At 42.8% G+C, this 27,136-nt stretch overlaps 1 protein-coding gene across 1 annotated transcript in view; it reads right to left on the bottom strand.

Annotated features, from left to right (window-relative positions):
• The window catches only part of itpr1b (inositol 1,4,5-trisphosphate receptor, type 1b), a 506,200-nt gene that overhangs the window by 176,409 nt on the left and 302,655 nt on the right, over positions 1-27,136 (bottom strand). The window contains exons 40-41 of the mRNA XM_043708559.1: positions 22,822-22,954; positions 11,819-12,009 (exon numbers count right to left, since the gene is read on the bottom strand). Of these exons, the coding sequence (XP_043564494.1) occupies positions 11,819-12,009; positions 22,822-22,954 (324 nt within the window). The remainder of the gene's footprint in view (positions 1-11,818; positions 12,010-22,821; positions 22,955-27,136) is intronic.

Raw genomic sequence — 27,136 nt, 5'->3', positions numbered from 1 at the left:
GACTGTGTGGAGTTTGCACATTCTCCCTGTGTCTGCGTGGGTTTCCTCCCGGTGCACCGGTTTCCTCCCACAGTCCAAAGATGTGCAGGTCAGGTGAATTGGCCATGCTAAATTGTCCGTAGTGTTCGGTAAGGGGTAAATGTAGGGGTATGGGTGGTTTGCGCTTCGGCAGGTCGGTGTGGACTTGTTGGGCCGAAGGGCCTGTTTCCACACTGTAAAGTAATCTAATAACCCAGAACTGAGTTCCTGGTCGTGGCTCCTGACCATGGGGCCATAAGAAATCCAATCTTGCCGTCTGTTATAGGCCATTATGGCTCAGATTCCATAAAATTAGAAGAGAGCCCACTGTCACAATGTTGGGCGGTAAAGTGGAGTCAGGTTAGATAGTGCACAAAAAGGAAAGTAAAATCGGGAGAATATTTGATTTCCATCCAAAATTAAATGCAGTGACTAAACACTAGGAATAGAACCTTTTCTATCTCATTCCTTGATGGCTACAAAAACCTAACCTCAGTAACTATGACTGCTGCTGGATCATCTTGTCAACCTCAGAGACTGAGTCACCAGTGCTTTGTGGGCTATCCTAATTGAGCAAATCTGTAATTATCACTGATCGCAATTGAAGGTCCGAGTAGGTTTCATTACTGTACTTGCTTGCAACATTATTTGCTAGGGGATACGAACAAGCACTTCTGGCTGAAAAAAAAAAGTTCCGAAATTCAGGATTTGTCATGTTAGTCTTCTTCCATGAACTATTTCTCTTCAAATCACTCCGTATTCATGATCATCCAATCAGCACATCACTACTGTGTTGAAGCTGAAGTACTGGCTTCAGAGTTGAGAGGGAACAAAAGCAATTTGGACATTTACTTTTATGGCTACTGAAGAAATGTACTGAAATGTTCTATCCAATACTTGTGGGAACCTATGATCACCACAAGAACTACTGAGGAACGGAAGGACACATCCCAACCTCTGTACATGCAAATAATAAAACAAACTGCAACAATCCAGCAAAGAATACCTATCTCAGCAACTTCATACCAATGAGATTGGAGCTTCCATTCCAGCTTTTATTAACTGCTCACAAACCTCAATGGGAAAGATTAGTTTAAATTCCCTGTAAGCAATGCAGGGACGGTCAGGCTACTTCTGATAAAATTTCAATTGCCTTCATAAAACACCATTTGCCTTCCCACGTGCATAACAAAGACATCTTAAAAATAGTTTGTTTGCAGCATTGTATATACTGCCTGGACTGTGTGTTTGGCCTCATCCAGGCCCGAAACACTGGAATTCCCACTAGATTAAACACCCCAACCCCATTTTCCTCCTCTAAAGCACTCTAATAATTACTTAACCATCTTGGGATCACATTCTCTGATTCGGTGTGTTTTGATCTGATCGTCAACTCTGCTGTGACATCAAACGCACTCCATCAAGACAAATTGTTTTGAGGTCAGCACATTTTCACAGATTGTCAGTGGTGCAATTTCTCCTCACAAAGTTGATAGGCGATTCACTGATTTGAAGCTGAAATGAACAGTTGGGTTGACAGGTCTGTGTACAGCCATCAACAGTTAACTCAGCTTTTTATCTAATTTCACCAGGTGACACGTCATTTCACCAGCTGCTGGAGAGAGATTTCAGTGCTGAACTGGCAGGGCAATTACAAAAAGAGACTTTAGCACTTCAGTTAACATCCTTGGCAGCTTCCCTGCTTCTTCCCAAAGCAGCCTTGGTGCAACAAACATTTTTCCAACACTTACAAACCTTCCGGAGGAGATAATGCGCCTGAAACATTTCCATTCAGAAGTTGGAATGCCCTGTGTCAATGCGTGGGTGATGTGGGGGAAGCTACCACCCAGTTTGATACAGCCCGGAACAGCTTATTTCCATAGCAACAAACTCCATACACAGGAGCTCACACTCTTATGATATTCAGTTCAGCAAGGAAGAAAATCATTGCCATGAAGCACTCTTCACCACCACCCCCACCCCCCTACTTATTGTCGTTCTGCACCTGACAATTCCTGATTTTCTCTGAGTGGAATGCTAGACAGAGCTTGCAATCTCTAATGTTAACACCTCACAAAGTCTCAAGTTGGGAAGGGCTTTAAAAAAAAAACAAACAGGTCTAGGATATCTATTTGACAAGGAGAAACCTGTAAGGTGACAGATACAGAGATTGGGCAGATTATGAGAGGGAAAGGGCAAATGGAACCAATTGGACGGATCTTTCAAAGATCAAGCACAGGCCATATGCGCTGAATGGCCTTTGTGCTGTGCGATTCTGCACACAATGGAAAAAGGTAGCTGTCGTAAGGCATAAAGGAAAAGGGTCTGATTCAGTGAGAACTGGGGTGATATTAGGGGATTGCAGGTCCAAATCCTGCATCACTTCAGGGTGCCTGTGGTGCAGTGGTAGTGACAGTGACAGTGTCAGTGTCTGTATCTCTGGAGTCAGAAATCCCAGGTTCAACTCCCGCCTGCCTTCCAGGCATATCATAATCCATCTAAACAGGTCAATTAACAATGGCTAACAATCACTGAGCGAAATGAGTAAGGGAAAAAAAAAAGTGGTTGGAGACCTGGGTAGAATTTCTCTTAAAAAGGAGCAGCTTGTAGAGGGACCTACAAGCTTTCCAAACCAGTTAGCTATACCCCAGCTGCATTCAATTTGAGAGAGAACACCAGGGCTATAAAACCCAAAGTGGTTTAGAAAAACAACTGTCAGAAGCACTGCACTCCGATTAACTGCTCCCTTCGCATCTTGGATAATTTATGACACTACGAGACCCAATGATCCACCTTTACGTTCACACGCAGAAATAATGCCAGATTTCCAGAGGGTTACCCATTTGCGATGTCAAACAGGAGACCCAGACGGACATGAAGGGGAAAGCGTGGATGTAGACATGAGAAGTGTTTTCTTGCTTGGCCGATACAACAAGTAGAGACACCAGCATAAAAGATTTTCATTTCATTTAACATTAAATGCTTTTGAATTATAAACTTTTTAAAAAAAATTTTAAAAAATGCACAGGCAGGGTGGCTTTGACAGGAAACAGAGGTTGCACCAAAAAAAAAAGTGGAAAGTTTTAACGAGGCCAATTTATATCTTACTTTCCAGCTCAACTGCAGTGCCTGTAAAAGCAGCACTGTCTGCCAATGGAAAATCCTAGAATACTGCTGCACAAGAGTTCAAGACAGCTCACACCACTCGCTCCCTTCCACTTTGCTGATTTAAAAAAAGCCTCAGCTCACATGCTTGCAGTTCAGCACCTCCATTATTCATGTCCTCTGCGTATCTGGCAAGTTAACTTTCGTGAGCAATGACCAAGCAAGTTTGGGCTGTTGGCCAGCCAGCACAGCTGCTCAAACGCTGTTTACTGAAACTGTTTGCTTTTCTTTTTGTGGGTGTTGGCGGGGTGACTGACTGGGAATGTCGCACCACACAGGGAAAGCGAGTCACTGACGAAACGGCCCCTTCCCTCACAGGAAATTGGAGTGCTGATAAGGTGAAGCTGTTAAATGGTGCGTTTTGTTCCATTCTGGTCCTGCTCCAAGAGAGAGAGAGAGAGAGAGAAGTGACGTCTCTGGCCTCTTGTCAGATATTTCCCCATCTCAGCCACCACCCCCACTTCACCCCTATCCCACCCCTCAAAAAAGGTAGATGGCTGCTAATGCCCTCAAGAATCAACAAACTACTGATCTTAATATTCTAAGGAGCAAAGCTAAGACTGCTGAAACAAGCCAGCAGCTGAAATGCCTTGGATCAGTGGATGATTGACTGCATTGGCTGATCATTCAGTTCCCTAGGTAATTCCTTAGAAGCCAGCAATCCTGTTGACGTAACCAGGAGCACAGCCCACACACACACACACACACACACACAATCTTTAAAAGTTCATGGCAGGCAAATAAGCATGAAAAGGATGTTTCTGATTACTGGGTGTTAGCCCCTGAAATACCTTTGGCTTGGGAACCCGTCGGGTTCTTGAGAGGAATGTGCTCCCAAGCAACCATCCCCAAGTCTGACTAACTTTTGCCGTGGAGTGTGCAAGACAAGAAATCCTCAGGGTTCAAGCACTGAGCAGTCTGAACATTGCCCTCTCAGCAATTACTGTCAGAGAGCTCCACATCTTTGCAGCCATCTCTTAACATTCCATCCAATCGAAGAGAAAATCTAAACTTCTGTTCGAGTTCCCGATCGGTCACATTTATTTGCAGTTCCCGCGAATACCCTCTTGGCATCAATGGGCTTCTTTTCAAAGATGCTGATTCTACACTCCGTTCCTGCCTTCAAATCTGGGACCATAGGTGGACTGGGAGCAACTCCAAACCAGCTTGTGCAGAGGCCACTGCTGTATCTGCAGCAGTCACTTGAATCAGTTTACCACTGTGATTAGAGATCTCACAGAGCAAATCACAGGGTAAGCATGCACAGTAAATCAAGAGCACAAACTCTTAACCAGAGAAAAAGCACAAAACTATTGAGGGGTTATTTCCTGCCTGCAGAGGAATCCTCCTTCAAAAACTTCTTTCCTGGGCTGCCAGGGGCCTCTGGCACTTCCCCTGGAGTCATCATGGAGTGAAGATCCATTTTCTAGCTGCAAACAACCGGGGTGGAAAAAATTGAAGATCTTCCCTTTTAAAGTCCTTTGTTTTAGAGTCAGAAAAGTAATGGAGGCTGGATGTAGAAGGGCTGCCTTGATGGATTTCAAAACATTAGTCAACCAGATAATGAAGAGCATCTTTGTTTCAGGATTGGTGTGGAACAATCAGAAAAGCTTGCTTATGTGTATCCCACATGCTCCATTGGTGAGAATGGGCAGGATAGACTCAGGAACTTTATGCAATCAAGTCTTCAGGATTGTACCCCACCCAGAGTCGGAACCTGATTCTCACAACCATGCCTCCAGTTCTTGACCCTAGTTCAGTTTGCACTGCTGTCCAATTCTCTTTTGAGGAAGATGAGAAGATGGGTCAAAAATACCCTGATGGTCTAAATGAAATTTTGCTTTGTTAAAAAGTGTTGTAGCTAGCAGCCTTGTTCATTAATCCCTACAGTGTAGAAACAGGCCATTTGGCCCAACAAGTCCACAACATACTCCGAAGGAGTATCCCACTCAAACCCATTCCCCTACATTTACCCCTGACTGATGCACCTAAGCTACACACACCTGAACACTATGGGAAATTTAGCAGAACCAATTCACCTAACCTGAACATCTTTGGGCAATGGGAGGAAACTGGAGCAGCCAGAGGAAACCCACGCAGACACAGGGAGAATGTGCAAACTCCACACAGAGTCACCCGAGGCAGGAATCGAACCAGAGTCTCTGGCGCTGTGAGGCAGCAGTGCTAACCACTAAGCCACCATGTCACCCTTGGCTCTTACACACAACTGAACTTTTCTGTCCACTGGCACCAAATCATCTGTGGTATTCTTTTTCACCTATTAACCACCACCAGCAAGTCACTCGTTCTCCAATGGATTAATTTACAAGTAACATCAGTTAAAGGGAATTGAAACCATCAAGAGGTGAGGGAGAGATAGGGAAAAAGGGGAGCTAAATCAAAATTGCACTGGAAGGGGACTCTACCCCTTGTGGTGCATACCCTTTTATAAAGGCAGAGTATGTTTGTGGACACAGCCAGCTTCTTCTCCAAGGCAGGAACGTAGCACTGAAAGGGGTAGACAGTCGACAGTCATGACCCCCTCCACAGCCCACTGCCTGGGCCTGTTCAAAATCAATGCGGCCAAGGCCCAGGAGCAGGCCCAGGATGAGGCCCTCCAGACTGCCCACACCCCTCTGCATCAGATGGCCAAAGATCAGGATGATGGGGCTGGAGCACAATTGAAAGGACAACAAAATCATTGATAAATAATCAAAATTGGGGGTGCAGCTACTGAGAGGGGTTGTTTGTACAAAAATACTAATTAGGATAGCTGATTATTAGGGCATACTAAACAGAGATTTAAGCAAAGACAGCAACATAGAACTTGCTCTCAGAAGTACTGAGGGTAGGGTATGACTCACGAGTGAGCATTTATTGCAGAATAGTACATTTCAAGCTATGAGGGAGGCGGCAAATTTGGAATGAAATATTGCAATTGTCATTTAATATTAAACGTCATATTTTGGCTGCCACAACATAACTATCTCACTTGATTCCAAGTAATCAGAATACCTGATGGGTAATTATCAAGGCAATGGTACAAAGTCAACATTTAACCCTAATACAGTAAGGTTTACAATGCAATCTATTCCACATCTCACTTCTGCTGAGCAGACCAGTAAATCACTAACATTTGCAAATAAATTCATCCTTTGCCCCTTTTCCAATGACAAACTAACTCCTGTCGGTTTGAAAAGGTGGAAAAAAAAAACACGAGCTCATTAAAAAACCTCCCACTTCCAAAAAGCTCTTGTGTGCTGCACAGTGAGTGAGAAAACAGGATATAAATAGAAGTTATATAACATGTCTTTGTTGATTTCAGTGCTGGAGAGAAATGCGAATGACCTTGTTTTGAGACTCGGCTGCCTGTGCCTAACTGTTGATAGGCTTGCTTGCCATATTTGGAGATCATCTGACCAGAACCCTCCTGTTCAGCATGTGAAAGCGAATAAGGCCATTATACAAGGGCTTCAGGTTTCCACGGTTTTCAGAATTTAATGACTGTCAACTCATGCCAAGGCTGCTGTAACGGAGAAGGGTTGTGTAGATAAAATTAATCTTGTTTCGCTACCAGCCAAGTCAATCCCTAATGGTCTTTCCTTTGTTTGAGATTGTTCCCAGGGCTAACCGTACACCATCGTCCAGACAGTGTGCCTTGGCAATGCACACATCTCATTCTCTTAACCACTCTGCTGAAAGACCTTTTGTTAAAATAGAACCAATCGCATCTGACTGTTTTGGACACATTCTCAGCAGTTACCAGCATTCTAGGCACATGTCACTGCCTGGTACTTTATACCACAGGCTTGAAACAATAACCAACCCCTTGTCCCCAAGTCAAAAGAGAAAATGCTAAGCAAGTTCTCACTTGTTATGGCCTCTCCAATAAAGAAATAAATATGTCACAGTTTAGAGAATCCCAACGATCCAGCCAACTTTCTTATACAACATCCTGTGGAGACAGTTGATTGTTATATCAGCCACTGACATAGCACAAGGTACTGCTAGTTGTAATGTGCAAATAGAGTCAATTCTGCTTTGTACGTGCACTAAGTATGGACATTGCACTTCAGATTTTAATTTTTGTCAAGATCAAGAACTGCTCTGTTCTGTTTCCAAAGCTGCAGGTTATCAAAGTTCAATTTTAGAATTACATCAAAAATAAAAAAAGGATCGACATTGATGTATGTACATTTACTGCCAAGTTTGAGAATCCAACTGCAGCCTTGATGCTATCTGCACATCCCAAATAAAATCAAAACCTAATCTTGCAGAATACAAGTGTTGCCTTAATCTCAACAGCCTAGCTTACTGAATCGAATCAAATTTATTGTCACGTGTACCGAGGCACGGTGAAAAGCTCGGTCTTGCGAGCAATACAGGCAGGTCACAGCATAGATAAGAGAATAATAGGTAAACAGCAGCAAAAACAAAATCACAATCACAATCACAGGTACAGGCATAAGTTAAGAGCTTGAGAGTCCATTCAGTATTCTAACAACAGTGGGTAGAAACGGTTGTGAAACCAGCTGGTGCGTGCATTCAGGCTTCTGTACCTTCTCCCTGAGGATAGAGTTTGGAGAAAAACATTGCCAGGGTGGGATGGATCTTGGAGAATACTGGCAGGCTTTCCTCAACAGCAGGCCTGGTAGATAGATTCTATAGGTGGGAGGTTGGCCTTTGTGATTGTCCGGGCCAAGTTCACCACTCTCTATAACTGTCTCCATGTTGAATGATCCAGTTGCCATACCAGGTGGTCATACATCCAGAATGCTCTCAATGGCGCACCTATAAAAGTTGGCAAGGGTATTTGCTGTCGTGCCAAATTTCCTCAGCTGCTTGTTGGGCCTTTGTAACTAGTGCGTCCATATGAAGAGTCCAAGAAAACTTGTTGTGGATGGCCACTCCCAGGAGCTTGACAATCTCCACTCGTTGCACCTCCTGCTGTTAATGTGTGGGGGGGCTTTGAGTAACATCCCACCCAAAGTCAATTAGTTCCTTGGTTTTGCCAGCATTGAGAGCAAGGTTATTCACAGTGCGTCATCTTTCCACGTCTTCCACCTCCTGTCTGTAGTCTGTTTCGTCGCCACCTGAGATTCGACTATGGTGGTGTCATCAGCGAACTTGTAAATAGCATTATTCTGGTATTTGGCGACACAGTCATGGGTATACAGTGAGGACAGTAGAGAGCTGAGTACACACCCCTGGGAGGCTCCATTGTTGAGTGTTAGTGAGGATGAAATATTGTCCCCAATCTTCACCGACTGTGGTCTGAGGACCCAGTTGCAGAGAGTGGGGCTTAGTCCGAGATCACAAAGTTTAGTAAATCAGTCTCAAGGGGATAATAGTGTTGAAGGCTGAACTGTAGTCAATGAGTAGGATTCTTACGCAGCTGTTCTTGGTGTCAAAATGTTCTAGGGAAGAGTGAAGAGCAAGTGATATGGCATCTGACGTGGATTGGCTAGTCTGATTGGCAAATTGGAATGGGTCAAGAGTAGTGGCTAAAAAAACCTAGCTGCTGCTTTATTTAAAGCAGGGACAATGGTTGGCCATGATTCACTACCTATTTTGCAAAATTAAGTACAACACAGCAAGAGAGTGGATTGGAAAACATATTTCCGTCTCTGGAAGATTGTTTGTGATCAAAATCACAGGAAGAGAATGGTTTTGATATTCAAAGACCAGCATGTGGCAGAAGTTAGTTTGTGGTGTACCTCTGGTTGCAGAGGGTAGGCAGCATTGCTGGGCTCCCTGTTAAATCTGAGGCAGAGTTAACAGTGAGACTAGCTGCTTTATGGAGACTGAATACAGCCATCTTTATCTTCCAGTCAATAAGTGAGGCCTGTATGTATTCCAAGGGTGACCTGCATGTTAACGGTCTCTCAAGTTGGTGTATAGAATCAATTCCAGGGTGTGGCACAGTCAACAAACATGCAGCACAAATTGGGATCATTGCATCATCAAAGCATGGAAACCAAACAGTTAGAAGGTCACAGAACAGAGCCATAGCCCCGACTGTGTTGGGGACCCAATGGCCAGTCTTGTTTTAGGTACTGCTCAAGTGTGACACACATGACATGGATTAGAGAAACCCTTTTCGGCAATGTGATGTGTGGCATTGTAGGAAATGGTAATCAAATTCAAGAGCAATGCATAAATTTGCATTGTTTCCTCTCTCTTGGTAGCACTGGTGTGCTCAAACTTCAACCCCAAAGTAATTCAATGCTTCCCTGGTGAGGGTTTATTTTTAAAACTAGAACCCCCCCCCCCCAATTTGGCCCAACAAGTCCACACCGATCCTCCAAAAGAGCATCCCACCTGGACCCATCCTTTCTACTGTATCAATCACTGTAATCCTACATTTCCCTTGGTTAATCTACCTAACCTCCACATCCCTGGACACTACAGGCAATTTAACAAGGCTAATCCACCTAACCTGCATAGCTTTGGATTGTGGGAGGAAACCCACACACACTGGGTGAAAGTTTGTGTGAAATTTGCCTGAGGCTGGAATGGAAGCCGGGTCCCTATTGCAGAGACAGCAGTATTAACCACTGAGCCACTGTGCCATATCTCCTCCCTCCCCATCAACATGGAGATCCCACATTCTGCAGCAAGTTTATTTTGATGGAATATATTTAAATAACAAGCTGAAAAGAGATGCAAGCAGTCATGTATTCCACTGAGCACCGGAACATCAATCAAACCATAAACTGAAGGAATATCTGAAAAGACGTTACAAATTATCAGAAGCATTAAAGCTAAAGTTGAAACAACAATAGCAATGGAAAATACAACCATTAGCACATAAAATTGCCAAATGATTATCAGAACATGATTCATGATCACCAAACATGGTTTCTGATCATTTTTATCCGACATAAAAAGTTAATAATGTTCTCAATTCAAGGTGTGTGGAGCTACAGGTAAGATACAAGATACCAAGACACAAGAAAGACTTTTGGTCCATTGAGCCTGACCTACCTTTCATTCAGATCATGTCTGATTGAATGGTCATCTTAGATCTATTTTTCCTCCCTCTTCTCCAAAATTCCTGTTAATCAAAAATCTGTTCTACTCAGTCTTGATTACACGCAACCATTCTGCCACCCTGCTCTCAAGAGAATTCCAAAGACTTAAGAAAATCATCTCCATCCTAAATGGAATAGCCATGTGCAGCCTCTTTCAGGATTCCACCTCCACCGGCGCTGTCCCCCCCCCCCCAAACGAGGGCATACACCCATCAGCATTCTTTGTCCGGGCCCCCAGAATTGTAGATGTTTCAATTATACCTTTTCTCATTGTTCTAAACTCCCAGGAACACAGGTCTCACTTGCTCAACTCTTGGTAGACAACAGTTTCACCTTTGGAATCATTCCAAAGTATATCTCTTGCGAGGTAAGACAATCATGACAATAAATACACTTCGAGGTGTGGTCTCATACATTTTCTTTCCCAGTGTAGCAAGAGGTCTCTACTTTCATATTCCAGTGCAGCTCAATATTTCAGCTGCCTTCCTAATTACTTGCTATAACTTTTGTGATTCACATACATCCAGATTTCTATGTACTGCAACATTCAGAATCTCTCTCCATTTAAATCCTGCTTTTCTATTCTTTCTTTCGAAGTGGTCTTTTCCACATTATACCATATTTTCCCTATTCCTATATATCACTATGCAGACCGTTTGTACTCTCAAAACTTGCTTTCCTCCCAATCTTTCTGTCTGCACAGTTGACTACAGGCAGTCCCTTCATCCAAATCATTACAAAAACAATTTATTATCCGAACGGTTTGTGAATGAGACAAATCTCCTGGAATTTTCTCCAGCAACGTATTCTCATAATTGCTGTCGTCTAAGTAGAATTCGTAAATATAAAATTGACTAAATATTTATTGCAGCAGTAACAGACAATCATGGCTTTTCCCAGTATTTAACTGTACAGATGTCCAAACAGGACATTCGCATTAATTTGGCATAACAATATTTATACTGGAGGATAAATTACTCTGACAAAAACCATCAAAATATAAATACACAATTAATAAATTATGCATAAAGCAACAGGTTATACTTCAGTCTTATCTTGCACATGACAAAAAAGTAAAGGCATTCCATGGAAGCTTTATCAGATAAATCTGACAATAAGGAGATATTAAGACGAGAAGACTGGAACGTCAGAGGGAATAACAGAGACCAGGATCTAGTCAGCTGATGGCATTGCTTAGTGGCAGGGTGAAGCTCTTCAGGAGTTAGCAAGACACCAAATGGAAGAAATGCAAAGATATTCGGACTGGAGTAGGCTACACATATAGGGAGGGCTGTCATGATTTGGATTTGCTGGTGTTGGACTGGGGTGTACAAAGTCAAATATCACACATCAGGTTATAGTCCAACAGGTTTATTCACAAGCATGAGCTTTCAGAGCGCTGCTCCTTCATCACCTGGTGAAGGAGCAGTCCTCCAAAAAGTAGTGCTTCCAAATAAACCTGCTGGACCATAACCTGGTGTTATGTGATCTTTCACCAGATAGGGAGGGGTGATTTCAGGGATCATCATGCAGCATAAACCATAACACTTTTAATTAGGAGGTCACAACAGTCAATATTAGGGTGGCATCAATATCTATACCTGAATTGTAGTGTTGCCCCCTTCCAGTAGAGCAATTGCAAGTAGGATACTTTCATGAAAGACCCGGTCACTGGTGGCATTCATGATGAGGTCTATGACTAGGTCTGATGCTCCTTCTTTGTCCAAGTGACATTGTACTTCTGCAAGGCTCATTTCACCTCTGCTCAGTGTGCCCGGTCCTGCACCACTTCCTGAAATATGTACAACACAGTATCAAAAACAAAGCACAGAAAAGATTGACAGTTTATCAACAACAACTTTAGAGTTACTGTGTTTTGGGAAATTGGCAAGTTTTAATCTTTCATTTGTGAACAGAAAAGTCAGTGCTTTTGCAATGATCCACTGAAGAGTTGTTGCAACCTATTACACATGCCGAAGAATATCCTATTCAGATCCTATTCAGAGATCCGTGCAAACAAACAAACATCTTGGAATGCTTTTTTAAAAATATTATATATGATACCCTGGACATATTTAGTACATTGATACTGGAATATTAATTCAATTCCTCCAAAGCCATACACAAAATGCATGAAGCTATCTTTCCAAAAAAGGAGCATTAAAGGGCTACACTACAAATTTACAACGGCACTTTCGACAGGTGGAGGTCACAACAGGTGGAGAAAACATTGGCACAACGTTCAGATCTCAGAAGAGTCAAGCACCTGAAAGAGGAACCAAAGCAATTCAGAGAGAAGAAATTCTTTCCCTCTCTCCCAGCCTGAACAGTGGTTAGCACTGCTGCCTCACAGCACCAGGGACCCGAGTTCAATTCCAGCCTGCCTGTGTTGTTTGCACATTCTCCCAGTGTCTGCGTGGGTTTTCTCCGAATCAGTTTCCTCCCACAGTCCAAAGATGCACAGGTTAGGTAGACTGTCCATGCTAAATCGCCCATAATCTCCAAGTGTGCAGGCTAGGTAGATCAGCCATAGGAAATGCAGGGTTTCAGGGATAGGGTGGGTCCGGGTGGAATGCACTTTGGAGGATCGGTGTGGACTCGATGGGCCAAATGATTCTAATTAAATCACCCCAATTCTACTTAGATTCCACAAGGATTTTCCCAATCCACAAATCAATGCCAAATTTACCAGGCATGTGCAGTACCTCACAGAAGCTGAAAATACCATCTAAGTTTTCCACAAACTGCCACATATCCTGTTTAATCTCTACTCCACTCTTTTCCCCGACTTGCTTAAATGCTATGTTATCAGCCCTAAACTTCATTGTAGACTTGGCTCAACACTGTACTGTATATGTCACAATGGTGTCCCACTAATCATTGTAGTCTGGTGCTAGTAGCTTTTGCTCTTTGTCAAACACCTCGGCATTAATTTGAGGCTAGCCAGCTTGAAAAGCCAAGTCAGATCAGTTGTCAGACAGAGCATCATCACAGCCCTGTACCAAGAGGCCCTCCTTCACAGGCCGAGCTGACTAAATATTCCTATCGGCGTTACTCATGGTGGGGTTGGATAGTCTAATTTCAAGAGGTGAAGGCCGGTTCAATCAGCTATCTCAAAGACAACTTTGGTCAATTAATAAAACAAGGGATTGCTGCCAAACAACTCTATGCAAATTAAGTTTTGACAATTTCTGGAAGGTAGAAAATTTATCTGTCAGTAAGCCGCCCCATCAGGTTCTCTGGGTCTAACTTCCAACCCTTGACTCAGCTCAGGGAACCACATCATTATTGCTGCAGTTTACAGGGTCCTGAACTCTAACCTGGAAATCTGATATCATTTAAACAAATGGGGAGAACAATGTTCTAAACGGATGCACTTAAAACCAAAGAGAATATAATCCAAAAAATGTTGTTAATTTTAAACCCAAAGCCATTTTTACTCACAACAAACTACCCTTGAGCCTGTTCCAGTATTCAAAATGATCATTGCTGATCTGTACGCCAATTTCATTGAGCGGACTAGGCTCCTTGTTCCACAGCATGTTTGCCGGTCAAAAACCTATCAACCCCAATTTTGAAATTTTCAAATGACCCTCGCCTTCAGCAACCTTTTAGGGACAAATCTCAGATTCCTACTTTCTTTCTTACAGCATCCCCAGATGCTCGAAATTTCAGGTTAAACTATCAATGCTGTACTTCCCTGTCAAAGCAAACAATTGTTTTTTTTTCCATCATCCACAGCAGTGTTACGAACGCAAGTCCCTTTAAGGGTCAAGCAAAAGATTGTCTAAGCTAATGAGAACACCGGTCTGGAGCAGGCAGGATTTGAACCCAAGCCTCCTGGTCTAGAGATAGGGACATTACCACTGCACCTCCAATGATCAAGCAGAATGACTCTAGCGTCGATTCAGACCAGGCAAGGCTCAGTGGACTTCCTACTTGGTTAGAAAGAAGCTGATGGCTCCTGTGGCACAGTGGAGGAGAAATGCGGCTTGGATTCAGGTCCTACCTGCTCTGAATGTGCATCCTGACATTTCTGACCAGCTTAACTAAAAAGAGGAGCTGGGTTCTCTTTGTTATTGTCACACTGCCCTGGACAGTAAATTTGTGCATTTCTTGAGTGAATAGAGATTTGGCTGTGGCTTTTCCCAAAATTAGACGAAGAGAGAGATGAGTTCTCAGGTCCCCAGTGGAGGCTCCACAACGCAAAAGTCTTCCCGCTTTCCACCAGTGACCTGATTGGAGGGCATCGCGCACAGCAGCACTGTGCAAGGGTTTCACAGTCTCCCAGCCCAAATGTTTATTCTGTGGAGTCAGCAGTATACATTGGTCATGGGAGAATTTGTTCCTTTTTTAGCTATTTAAACAACTTGCTAATCTTTGTTCAGTAGCACTTCATTCCCCATTTCCTGTGTTGAGGGGGCTGGGCATGTTAAAAGACCTCCATGGGGGCCTCCACCTGGGCTGAGCTAAAATTTGTCACGAAAATGTCCAGGCAGGGAGTTGTTTCTAGAATGCCTGGCCTTCTTTTGCAGCTATATCTGTGCCCACATGTCACCAACATCCTCAAAATCAGAGAGCAGGGAGACATTTCTCCCTCCAACTCCATTTTGATTTCATCCCCTGCTTGGTTTCCTCTCTTCTTTCATTTTTGGTACTGTTACACTGCCCCTGGTGAGCAGTGTTTGCAGTTATTACTTGATTGGATGACTTTGTTAATTCGACAGTCAATTTCGGAAAACAAAAGGAGATATTCTACCAACGATGCCCAATGGGGCAGCGTGACTAAATTGGTGATTGGATGCTTTGATTAATTAGTTGTAATTAGCAGAATACATCATTGACATCCTGCAGGAAGAATAATCGAAGTGCTGACCTGAGCAAAGATTGAAATTTATGCAATGCAAAATTGAAATTTTGTTCCTGCTTCATGTTTCTAATTGCAAAAAGAAATACTAATAGATTTTTTTTTCCAAATAATACATCTGGATTCTTACCCATTAGGGGTTGATTCCTGGATAGGAAGGGGATACAGACAGAAAAGGAGAAACTGGTTTTTGATCTAAGCCATTGAATTATAATAAAACCCTTGTAAATCACGGAACATCTTTTGATGCTTAATTTGATACACGTTTAACAGACAGATATCTAATCTGAAACACCAAGTAGAGGAATGCTCAATCGTCTACAGTCCAAGAGACACAAGTCTAGTCTTTGCAACTTATCTTTTAATTCATTTAGCTTCAGTATAGTTCTGAAAATATAAACAGTCACTAGTAGCATGGAACTTGAATACTGATGAAAAGAGAAACATACTGAAGTCCATATGAAGAATTTAAACAGCAAGGCATTCGACAAAGCTCCCCATGGGAGACTGGTGAGCAAGGTTAGATCTTATGGAATACAAGGAGAACTAGCCATTTGGATACAGAATTGGCTCAAAGATAGAAGACAGAGAGTGGTGGTGGAAGGTTGATTTTCCAGACTGGAGGCCTGTGACCAGTGGAGTGCCATAAGGATCAGCACTGGTCCATTACTTCTCGTCATTTACATAAATGATTTGGATGAGAGCAGAAGAGGTATAGTTAGTATGTTTGCAGATGACACCAAAATTGAAGGTGTAGTGGACAGCAAAGATTACAACAGGATCTTGATCAGATGGGCTGAAAAGTTGGCAGAGTGCTGCATTTTGGGAAAGCAAATCTTAGCAGGACATGCACACTTAATGGTAAGGCTCTGGGAGTGTTGCTGAACAAGACGACCTTGGAGAGCAAGTTCATAGATCCATGAAAGTGGAGTCGCATGTAGATAGGATAGTGGAGGCGGCATTTGGTATGCTTTCCTTTATTGGTCAAAGTATTGAGTACAGGAGTTGGGAGGTCATGTTGCAGCTGTACAGGACATTGGTTAGGCCACTGTTGGAATATTGCATGCAATTCTGATCTCCTTCCTATCGGAAAGATAGTGTGCAACTTGAAAGGGTTCAGAATAGATTTCCAAGGATGTTGCCAGGGTTGGAGGATTTGAGCTGTTGGGAAAGGTTGAACAGGCTGGGGCTGTTTTCCCTGGAGCGCGGAGGCTGAGGAGTGACCTTACCGAGGTTTATAAAATCATGAGGGGCATGGATAGGATAAATAGACAAAGTCTTTTCCCTGGGGTCAGGGAGTCCAGAACTAGAGGGCATAGGTTTAGGATGAGAGGGGAAAGATATAAAAGAGACCTAAGGGGATAACCTTTTCACGCAGATGGTGGTACATGTATGGAATGAGCTGCCAGAGGATGTGGTGGAGGCTAGTACAATTGCAACATTTAAGAGGCATTTGGATGGGTATATGAATAGAAAGGGTTTGGAGGGGTATGGGCCAGATGCTGGCAGGTGGGACTGGATTGGATTGGGATATCTGGTCGGCATGGACGGGTTGGACCAAAGGGTCTGTTTCCATCTGTATGACTCTATCTTGCATTCATCAGGACGAATTTTAAACCTTCACAACAATACAGACTACAAAAGAGGCAAAAAAGGTGCTGGTCAACTGTACTGTGTTGAAGCATTAAATTGGAGAAGCAAAAGGAAACCCTGAGCTACCCACATTCCTGAGCAACTCAAATGTCAAATTCTGAAGGTACTTCAAGCAATAAAATCTTACAGACACCATCACAAATTATAATGCTCAAAGAAACTGATGTACATCAACTGTCATCATCAATGCCTTCTCCTCCATAGATCACACAGGAATCCTACTAATCAACTGGATACAAAATTGGTTGACGGTAGGGTGATGGTGGTGGTACAAAATGATTTTTCAGACTAGAGGTCTGCGACCAGTGCTTTGCCACAACAATCAGTACTGGGTCCAGTGTTATTCATCATTTATATAAATGATTTGGATGAGACTATGGGGAGACATGATTAGTAGGTTTGTGAATGACTCCAAAGTTGGTGGTATAGTGGACAGTGAATAAAGGTATTTAAGATTACAACAGGATCTTGATGAACTAGGCCAGTAGGCCAAGGAATGACAAATGGAATTTAATTCAGATAAATACAATGTGGTGCATCTTGGTAAGACAAACCAGGGCAGGATTTACACAGTTAATGGTATGGCTCTGAAGGAATGTGTCGAACAGATAGACCCAAGGGTGCAGGTACATAGTTCCTTGAAAGTGGCATCACAGGGTGGAAAACGCAGCATTTGGCACACTTGCCTTTCTCAGTCAGAGCAGTGAATATAGGAGTTGGGATGTCGTGTCATGGTTGCACAAAACATTGGTGCGGCCACATTTGGAATACAGTGTACAATTCCGGTCACCCGGGTGGAAAAAGAATTTACAGGGATGTTACTGAGACAGAAAGCTTGAGTTTAAAGGAGAGCAAGGATGGGCCGGGACTTTTCGCCCCCTGGAGTGGAGGAGGCTGAGGAGTGACCTTGTGGGAGTTTATAAAATAATAAGGTGAATAGCCAAGATCTTCTCTCCAGGGTAGGGGAATCCAAAACCAGAGGGTATAGGTTTAACATGAGAGGGGAAAGATTTAAAAAGGAACCTAAACCTTTTTCACAGAGTGGTGCATATATAGAATGAACTGAGAGAGAAAAATGGTAGAGGGCTGTACAATTACAACATTTGAGACACATTTGGACAGGTACATGAATAGGAAAGGTTTAGAGGAATATGGGCCAAAACAAGCAAATGGGACTAGTTCCGTTGGGAAAACTGGTGCACATGGCCAAGTTGGGCTGATGAGGCTGTTCCTGTACTATATGACTCTGATTCTAAATAACAGCGAAATGTGGATGGGTGTCTAGCTTGATCTTAATTACCGAGAATGTTGCACAAATTCCCAGCTTTAATTCACTCACCACCCTCCCATTAAATTCCACCTATAAACAACTCTGTCAACTCATGCCTACATATTACTACTACATGAAAATTCATAGAATGAGTGAACTGCCTAATATTTTCCCATGAAAGCACTTATGGATGTCTGCCAATTATTCCATGGAGTCATATGACTGTATTTCATCACTCTGTCTGTGTAAACACTCACAAACATTTGTGTAGTGCGAGTGAGTGTCTTGTATGGGCCGATTATGCAAGAGGTTGTTTCAGGAACAAAAATCTGAATTGCAAGTGTTCTACACATTATGGTCGAGTTGCTCTTGAATCTTGCTCCTATATAACCATTGCCCCATTCAAGACAGAATGCACGCTATCTTTTTCTTAATTTTTCACAGGATATGGGCTTTGTTAGCTGGACAAGCACATGTTATTCATCCCCAAATAACCTTGAAAAGGCAATGGCGAGCTGCCTTCTTGAGCTACTGCATTCCATATGTGTGGTGACACCCATAAAAGACAGCAGTCCCAGAACTTTGACCCAGTGACAATGAAGGTGTGACACCTTCGAATAGTGTGTGTGGCACGAAGAGAATTCGCACATACTGGTGTTTCCTAGTATCGGTTGCCATTGTCTTTCTACGTGGGAGAAGTCACGAGTATGGAAGGGGCCCTATCCTTAGGGAGCTCCAATGAGTAGACAGCACATCAAGTATGATCAATACAACTACTTGGTTTAAAGTCTGAAGATATATTCAAGCAATGCACAAGAGAGGACTTAATCTGTTGGTTTACCCCTACATCCGAGAACCTGCCTGAGAATGTAAAATCTGCACTGGGCCTTGTATTAATGAAAATCAATTCAAATTCTAGCACATTGAGACAGTAAGTTTACGTCAGCTTTATCGTGAAGCCTTGAAGTTCATTCAACTACCTACTCTATCTCCATACCTCTGCAATTTTAAAATTTATCTTCAAATTTGGCTCGTTCCTTCTTGAAAGCCATTACTGAATGTTTTAGCTATAATTTAAATCAAGAAAAACTGCAGAACCCTGCAATACAAAAAGGTGCTTTGTGAACGAAACACCAAGTTAGCTCACGGGTGCAGCAGATAATCAGAAAGGCTAATGGAATATTACTCATTATTTCAAGGGGTTTGGAGTCTAAGAGCAGGGAAGCCTTACAGCAACTCTACAGGCACTGGTGAGACCACATCTGGAATATTGTGAGCAGTTTAGGTCCCCTTAGTTCAGAAAAGATGGGTTCACTAAGGTGATCCTTGCTATGTAGGGATTGTCCTATCTGCAAAAAGGTTAAACAGGTCTGGAACTCTACTCACTAGAGTTTGGAAGAATAAAAGATGAACTCATTGAAACATGTAGGATCCTGAAGGGGCTCGGCAGGGTAAATGCTACGAGGAGGTTCCCCCTTGTGACAGTGTCGAGGACCAGAGGGCATAGTCTCAGAATTGAGGGACACCAATTTAAGAGATGAGGGGGAATTTCGTCTCTCAGAGGATCACGTGTCTTTGCAACTCTGTACCACAGAGAGCTGTGGGAGCAGAGTCTTTGCGTAGAGTTAAGACTGAGATAGATTCTTGATCAGCAAGAGAATCAAAAGGTTATGGCAAAACCTAACAGTGTGGACATGAGCAAGGGCAGATCGGACATGATCCCACTGAATGGCAGAGAAGGCTGAAGGGGACAAACAACCTATTCCTGCTCCTAGTTCTCATTGTGTTAACTTTATCAGGAAGCATGTGTTCCAAATTCTAACCATAGCTCTTGAAAGATCATTTCCTCACATCACCCATTCTTCAATACTTTTCCTCTGATTCTTGCAAATTTTATTTGCATTTCTCCGTACATTCCATTCCCGCTGGAAGTCTACAAATATTTTACTCACTGGTTAGTTCACTTCCAAGTTTCATGTAAACCGCAAATTGCAAAACTGAGTCCTGCACCCCCAAGTCATTATTGTCCACTTCTGAGCATTTACTGGCGGTTTTCATCAATATTCTGGAAAATTTTATACAAGCTGCATCATAAAACAACCTCTCCCCTGGTTAAACTGTCCAGTTTCCATCTAGTCAATACAGATAAAAGTTTGCATTACAGCTTTCAGGTTTCAATAGATGTTCCCAGATATAAAAGCAGGTATAAATGTTAGTGCAAGTTCGTCAATCACATTGACAGCAGGACAGAAATTTCATTCACTGTTTCTTTCAATCGGATTCAATAATCATTTCTTAATGCTCCTTTTCCATCGAATCACTGATGTACTTACTGTGCTAGACCTGTGTCAGCCTATAATTTTACAATATCTAATTGCAAGCAAATTATTGCTAAGCATTATTTGTAAGCTGTCTGCTTTTAGGGTTAACCTGATGATTACTATCTATCTAAAAGGCAACTCCTAAAATTCAGGTTAAACCTGACAAAAGCCAAGAATGCAATGTCAGCATGTTGCAGCTCTGGTGTGACACATTTGTTATTTTTGCCTTTTAATGTAGTGTGCACATCCTCTCTCAAATTCTAAATGTCACCACTTTCTGTGCTGCAGTTGAAGCCTGGCACATCCACTAGGACCTCCATGCAATTAAGAGTGAGCATTGATGGATTTAATAACTTCTGCTATGCTGTTAATCAACAGCTGTTTTAGTTCAAGTTACAAGGAGCCTCCTAATGGAGTAGAAATGAATGGCCTGGAGTCACAGTGCAACTTCAGCATTTGTTTATTGGAGTAAACAATAATAGGTTGCAGTTGACTCTCAGCCTAACAGGAGGAGAAGCTGATGCACCTACAAACTGCTGATTCAATACTTATGAAAGTGGAACAAGCTCTTGGAGGGTGGGTGCAGGGAGAAGGTGTTGAAGAAACAGCTACAGACGCACCAACTCCTATCAATGTTTCATTTCTTTTGAGACAGTTATAAATTTTAATCACCACTTAAATCCACCTTTCAAAATGATCCAATGACGCGACTTTTGACTATGGGCATTGCGGCTTAACGTGTGACCAGAGAAATTATGTTTTTATTTTCTGAGCAGAATTCAAGAAATCTTGAAATCTTAAAATCCCAAAAGCCAAATTCTTTGCTGCACAGTTTCAATACTGTCCGTAGTTGGAATGAGTTTCACACCACTGCACAGGGAGTCTGAGGACAGATGCATTTCAGGTAATGCTAGGAAAGATAATATAAAGAAGGAACAGAAGACAAGATCAGTGGGGTTAAAAGAATCAGAGTGGGAGGAGGCTATTTGCAGAGCATTGAATAGCTGTTCGAGAGTGGTAAATTCCATGCAATATGGTTTAAGTTACTGTAGTTATTTTTGTACCCCATTAGTTAGATGTCGCAAACTCCCTTGGTAACCTGACCAAAGACAGCTGCTGATTACTGGCAGAACAGAAGCTGTTGAATCCATCGGTGGTTTGCTTTAATTACTTGGAGATCCACGCCAAGGCTTCAAGTACAGCATAGAGACTGGTGACATTTGTAACCTGAGGTGGCTTCCCCCTGTGGTAATTTTAAAAATGTGTACACAGTTTTCTGAGGTAAGCCGAGGAGCAGGGACCAGCTTGGCCTTGGCTTTGCACAGCACATTTGCAAACAGCAGGCTATCCGATGTTATTTCGGCTACGATATAGCAATCAGTCTGGGTTCAATTAAATGACTGGGTGTTGGCAATAAGTGGTGCTGAGGAATAAGCTTGTTAAGTGTGCCTTATCTGCACATTTTTAAAGCTTGTTGGTCTGGCTTCAAGTCTCTATTTTTCTGTTGCACTTGGTTTAATAATGCTCCACACTCAATAACTGCAAAGTATTCATCCAGTTTGGCTGTGCTACTTAAGCTTGAGCTAGGGACTCCGATGACTTCTGGTCAGGTTGATGCCAAACCAAGTCAGGGCGTTAGCCAGCTACACCCAAGTTTCATCAGAAGCTATCGAAACAAAAAAAAAGGATGTGATATTCACCATTAACCCCTCAACTTTGAGGACACATCCAACTAATGGAAGTAGCTTTAAACTTAACAGAACCCAACACTCAGGAGGGGAAATTCTCTCTGAAGAGTAGTGCTGGACGTCTCAATTTCACAACAATTTCAAGAAAAATTTGCTCAGTATCCTTTGACTACTGATGAAAAAGGCACAGGTTTTCAGACTCTACAGTTTTGCATCAAATTATTACAATCAAGAACAGCCCGGACAGAAAACGAGCTGCAGTACCTGCTCAGACAAAACGACACAAAAGTAGGTCAAAACAGACCCAATCAGAAAAGTAAGTTCAGGCGTGTTCAATGGGCTGCTGTCAAGAGTTAGCTGCAGAAATTCCCTCAGTACTCATAGGGGAAAAGCAAAAACAGAAAGTGAATTCAATGAGGTTTCATGGACATCTCACAGGCAAGTCTAAGGTAGCCACCAAATACATTCCAATTATACCTGGGCTACCACATAAGAATTCAGGCATTAAAATGCAGACTGGCTGTCGAATATAACTTTGTGTGGTTTTATTAAAAAAAAATCCTGTGGCCCACTTGTAATCTGCCACAAAACTGGGAGCCCAATCAACACTTTCATCATTGAGTCATGCCTGTTTGCCACCCCATTTGATCTTTGCTTTAGATCTTTTGCCCGATTCTGTACCTGCTGACATCAGTTCATCAGCCGAAACATTAACTTGGAGCCTCTTTCCCCAGATGTTGCACCCAACCACTGGTGTGTTATTATTTGGGAACCAAGCTGAAGCAAAATAAAAGGAATATCTTACCTCGTTCAAGGGATTTGTTGATCCCTCCTGCTGACAGTGGGCCATTATGAAAATTAGTCAAGCTGTCTCTTCTACCTACTGACCGGACGTTGCCGTGGTAACGATTGACCAAGATCTGCCTTAGAGCTTCACCCTTGGAAAAGCAAAGCAAGTGTGTTAGACAAGCAGGGAGTACCAAACTTTCAGACAGTGAAAAAGGAACAATCGTAAACTGTTTACAATGGAAGAGAAATCAACATTAGCAAAAGGTAGTCTCCTGAATTTAGAGGGGTTTCCCCTGAAATTTACATGGCTATTAAGGGGAAACATCTCTTTCTGGTCAGTTTAATCACAGATTATTCCAGGTTAAAACAGGAGAATCGTGGAGGGGAAACTGGGCTAGGTCATAGGTTATCTGAAGAGAAGCAGATGTTGGACTGCCAGATACATGGTTAACATGCAACGCGCAAGGATGCTTGATCACCAAGTGGTCCTCTTATTTGCTGCACCCAAACTTAGGTGGCAAGATAGAGCATCGTGGTTTGGGTTATACATTCCTATTGCCGATTTTGCTGAAATGGAACATACTTAAGTGTATGTAAATCACCAGGGGCACATGAAATCTATCCCAAGTGCGAGTCAACAGAGCAAACTGCAAGAGCCTTTGCAATGGATATCCAACTCCTATTCGGCCACAGGAAAAGGTGCCAAAGGTTCGGGTTGCCTGGAGTTGGGAACGATATTCTTAAATTGGAGAAGGTGCAGTAAAGATTTACAAGGATGTTACCAGGACTGGAGGGTTTGAGTTAAAGAGAGGCTCGATAGGCTGGGACTTTTTCCTCCACTGGAGAGGGGACCTTATTATAGAGATTTATAAAATCATGGAGGGGGGGGGGGAAAAACACATAAGATGAATGGCAGGTGTCCTTTCCCTAAGGTGGGGGACTTCAAAACTGGATAGCATATTTTTAAGGGGAGAGGGGAAAGATTTAATAAAGGAACCGGAGGGAAAATGTTTTCCAAACACAGCAGTTTGTGGTATGAGCAAGTGGTAGATACAAGTACAGTTACAACATTTAAAAGACATTTAGACAGGTACATGAATAGGAAAAGGTTTACAGGGATATGGGCTGAACGCAGGCAAGTGTGGCTACTTTAGTTAAGGAAATTTGGTCAGCATAGATAAGTTGGACCAAAGGGTCTGTTTCCATGAAATATGAATCCATGGTTCTATGACTGGATGACAGCCAATATGGTATTATTATTCAAGGTAAGGATAAACCAGGAAACTATAGGCCAGTTGGTCTAACCTTACGGGTGAGAAGCTATCGGTAACAACTCTGAGGAACAGAGTGAATCTGCATTAATCAAGAACAGTCAGCAGGATTTTGATCAACAGAGGTCATTGTCAAGGAGGTCACGTCTGACCAACTTGACTGAATTTCTCAGAGGTGACCAGGTGTGTAGATAAGAACAATACTTTTGATGTAGTCTACTGAGATATCTGCAAGACTTTTGTTAAGATTAGACAGATAGCAAAGGTTAAGCCCAAGAAATCCACAAAATGTTAGCAAATTGGATCCTGACTTGGCTGAATGGCAGGAACCAAAAAGAGTGACAATCGAGGGGTGTTTTTGTGACCAGAAGCCTTTGCCTGGTGAGATCCAACAGGTGTCTGTATTGGGGCCCTTGCTGCTTGCGGTATAAGTAATTGACTTAGACTTGAATGTGGGAAGGTTGATCAATGAGTTCACAGTTGATATAAAATTGGTAAAGGAAGGTAGGCTTGAATCTCAATACAACACAAACAGGCTGGTCAGATGAAATGATCAGTGGATTCAATCCAGATAAGCGAGAGGTGATGCATTGAATACAGACAAGGGAATACACAACAAACACTAGGACCTTTTAGAGCTCAGAGAATCAGAGACCTTGGCGTGCATGCCCACTGGTTCCTTAATGTCAGGGACAGGTAGTTTAAAAAAAAAAAGATGGTTCAGGCAGCACGTGGAATCCTTGTCTTTATTAGCCGAGGCAGAGTGTTTAGGAGCAGGGAGGCGATGCTTGGAACTATATAAAAAGTGTTGGTTGGTCACAGCTCAGGTTTTGTGGGAGAGTTCTGGAATCCAAATTACAGGGATGGCGTGATTGCACTAGACAGGATGCAGACAATCCAAGGGTTGTTTTCCTTGGAGCAAAGGATACTGTGGGGGTGGTGCATGGAGGAAGGGACACTGATAAGATTGTTTAAGATGGTGTGTGCGCACACGTGTGCGTGGGGAGGCCTAGAGACAGAGACAGGGTGGACAGAAAGTGACCTTTTCCCTTGGAGAGGATGAAAGGAAAAACATTTTCACGTAGAATGTAGTGGGAATGTGGAACAGTGCCTGTGAAGCAGAATCCCTCATAACACTGAAGCAGTATTTAGATGTGCACTTGCAAAATCAGACCTACTAGGATATGGCCAAGTGCTGGAAAGTGGTATGAAAACCATTCGGGTTGAGTGAGAGATGCTGGAAAAGCACAGCAGATCAAACAGCTTCCGAGGAGCAGGTGAATCGACATTGCTGATGAAGGGTTTATGTTCAAATGTAGAGAAGGGAGAGCTTCAAGGTAGGCATCCTTGGAAGAGGCTTGGCAGTCAGGTTGAAATCAACTAGGAGAAAGTGAGGACTGCAGATGCTGAGGATCAGATTCGAGTGTGTGGTGCTGGAAAAGCACAGTAGGTCAGGCAGCATCCGAGGAGCAGGACAGTTGGCGTCTTGGGCATAAGGCCTTCATCAGGAAGCATTGACTCTCCTGCTCCTCATCTGCAGTCTTCACTTTCTCCTATTTGAAAGTGGTTGGGCGCTAGTTTTTAACCAGTGCAATAGGCTGAATAGCCTTTTTCCGAGTGGAGACCTCTATGACTGTATAAAAAGTTTTTACATTTCAAATTTGTGCACCAATTTAACACGCAGGAGGACCAAAAGCTTTAGATAACAATCTCAAGGTCAGGAGATGTAAATGACAAGTTTGTTTTCTAATCACACATCCAATTACCAAAACCATTTACTTCCACTGCCATAATACAGCCCACTTCTTCCCATCTGTGACTGAAGCCTTTGCCTGGTCTCAGCTCTATCTACAGCCTTCCAATGGCCTCCTGGCTGGTCTCCAGTCTAATACCCTCTGCAACCTTGAGCTCATTCAAAACTTTGCTGTCGATCTCCTAACCCATGCCAAGGGCTATTTATCCATGAGACATTGTGCTTCCTGACATGGACAATGACACTTGCAGGACCAGGAGCAGATTTTAATAATACGTGTTCAAACTTCTCCATAGCCACATCATTCTCTCATAACCTGTCTCAGCCCTGAGAACTCTGCATTCCTATAATTCTAACTCCCAGCTCATTCCCAATTTCCTTCACTTGATTGATAGTGATTGCAGCTCCAACTGCTGAGACTAAGATCTCGAAATACCTGCTTAAATGACTAACTCCCTGCACTTCCTTCCACGATGATGCTCCTCAGGTCTACCTCTTGACCAGTATTTCATTCGCCTGCATAATTCTGTGGCTTGATACCAAATTTTGTTTAATAAGCTTCCTGTGAAGCACAGTGGAACATTTTGCTGCATTAAGGTGAATTGTTGTAATTTTTAAGAAATGGATTGAGGCAGCAGTCCACATTTGTAGAAAGAGGTCTCTCAATCCTTGCGAAAAGACGATAATCAACCTTGCATTAGACACGCAAACCATTCGATCTGTGCGTGTTTTGGATACAAAGGTTCACACTGGTGTTGTCCTCTTAGGGTTTGGGGTTGAAACAGTAAACAGAAGTGCCCCAAACTAAAAATGAACAAAAATGTAAAGGACTGGCTAAAGAAAATACAAAATACTCCAGCACAAAGCCCCATATACCGTACACCTCTCGAGGGGAAACCAACCAACACTGGAAGTGAGAAAGCTCCACTCAAGAACGAGGAAGACTGGTTAATAATACTTCCTAATTTATTTTCCCCAAAATAAAAGCTCCATCACCTGGAGTTGTTCAGGGAGAGGTGGGCGCCGCAGGGAGTGGAGTGCATCATTTCCCCCTCCAACTCTATTTTGATTTAGTCCCTACCCTCCCCTTCACTGTTTTGATCACACAGCACTGCCCCTTGATGTGAAGGGCAGTGTTTGTCACTGGCCACCCGGGTGTTTTCCTATCTTCCTGGTGGTGGAATTTGAATAAAGATTCGTGCACTTTGTGTCTTTCACTGTGTCTCACACCTGCACACACATACCATGGGTGCTGGGGAAAAAATAAGCACTACCGCACTTAGGTGGTAGTGTGGGGGTTAAATTAA

Source organism: Chiloscyllium plagiosum, chromosome 18, assembly GCF_004010195.1.
Source record: "Chiloscyllium plagiosum isolate BGI_BamShark_2017 chromosome 18, ASM401019v2, whole genome shotgun sequence".
NCBI classification, from domain to species: domain Eukaryota; kingdom Metazoa; phylum Chordata; class Chondrichthyes; order Orectolobiformes; family Hemiscylliidae; genus Chiloscyllium; species Chiloscyllium plagiosum.
Note: the sequence above shows the minus strand (reverse complement) of the source record. Positions and strands in the feature narration are given on the sequence as shown.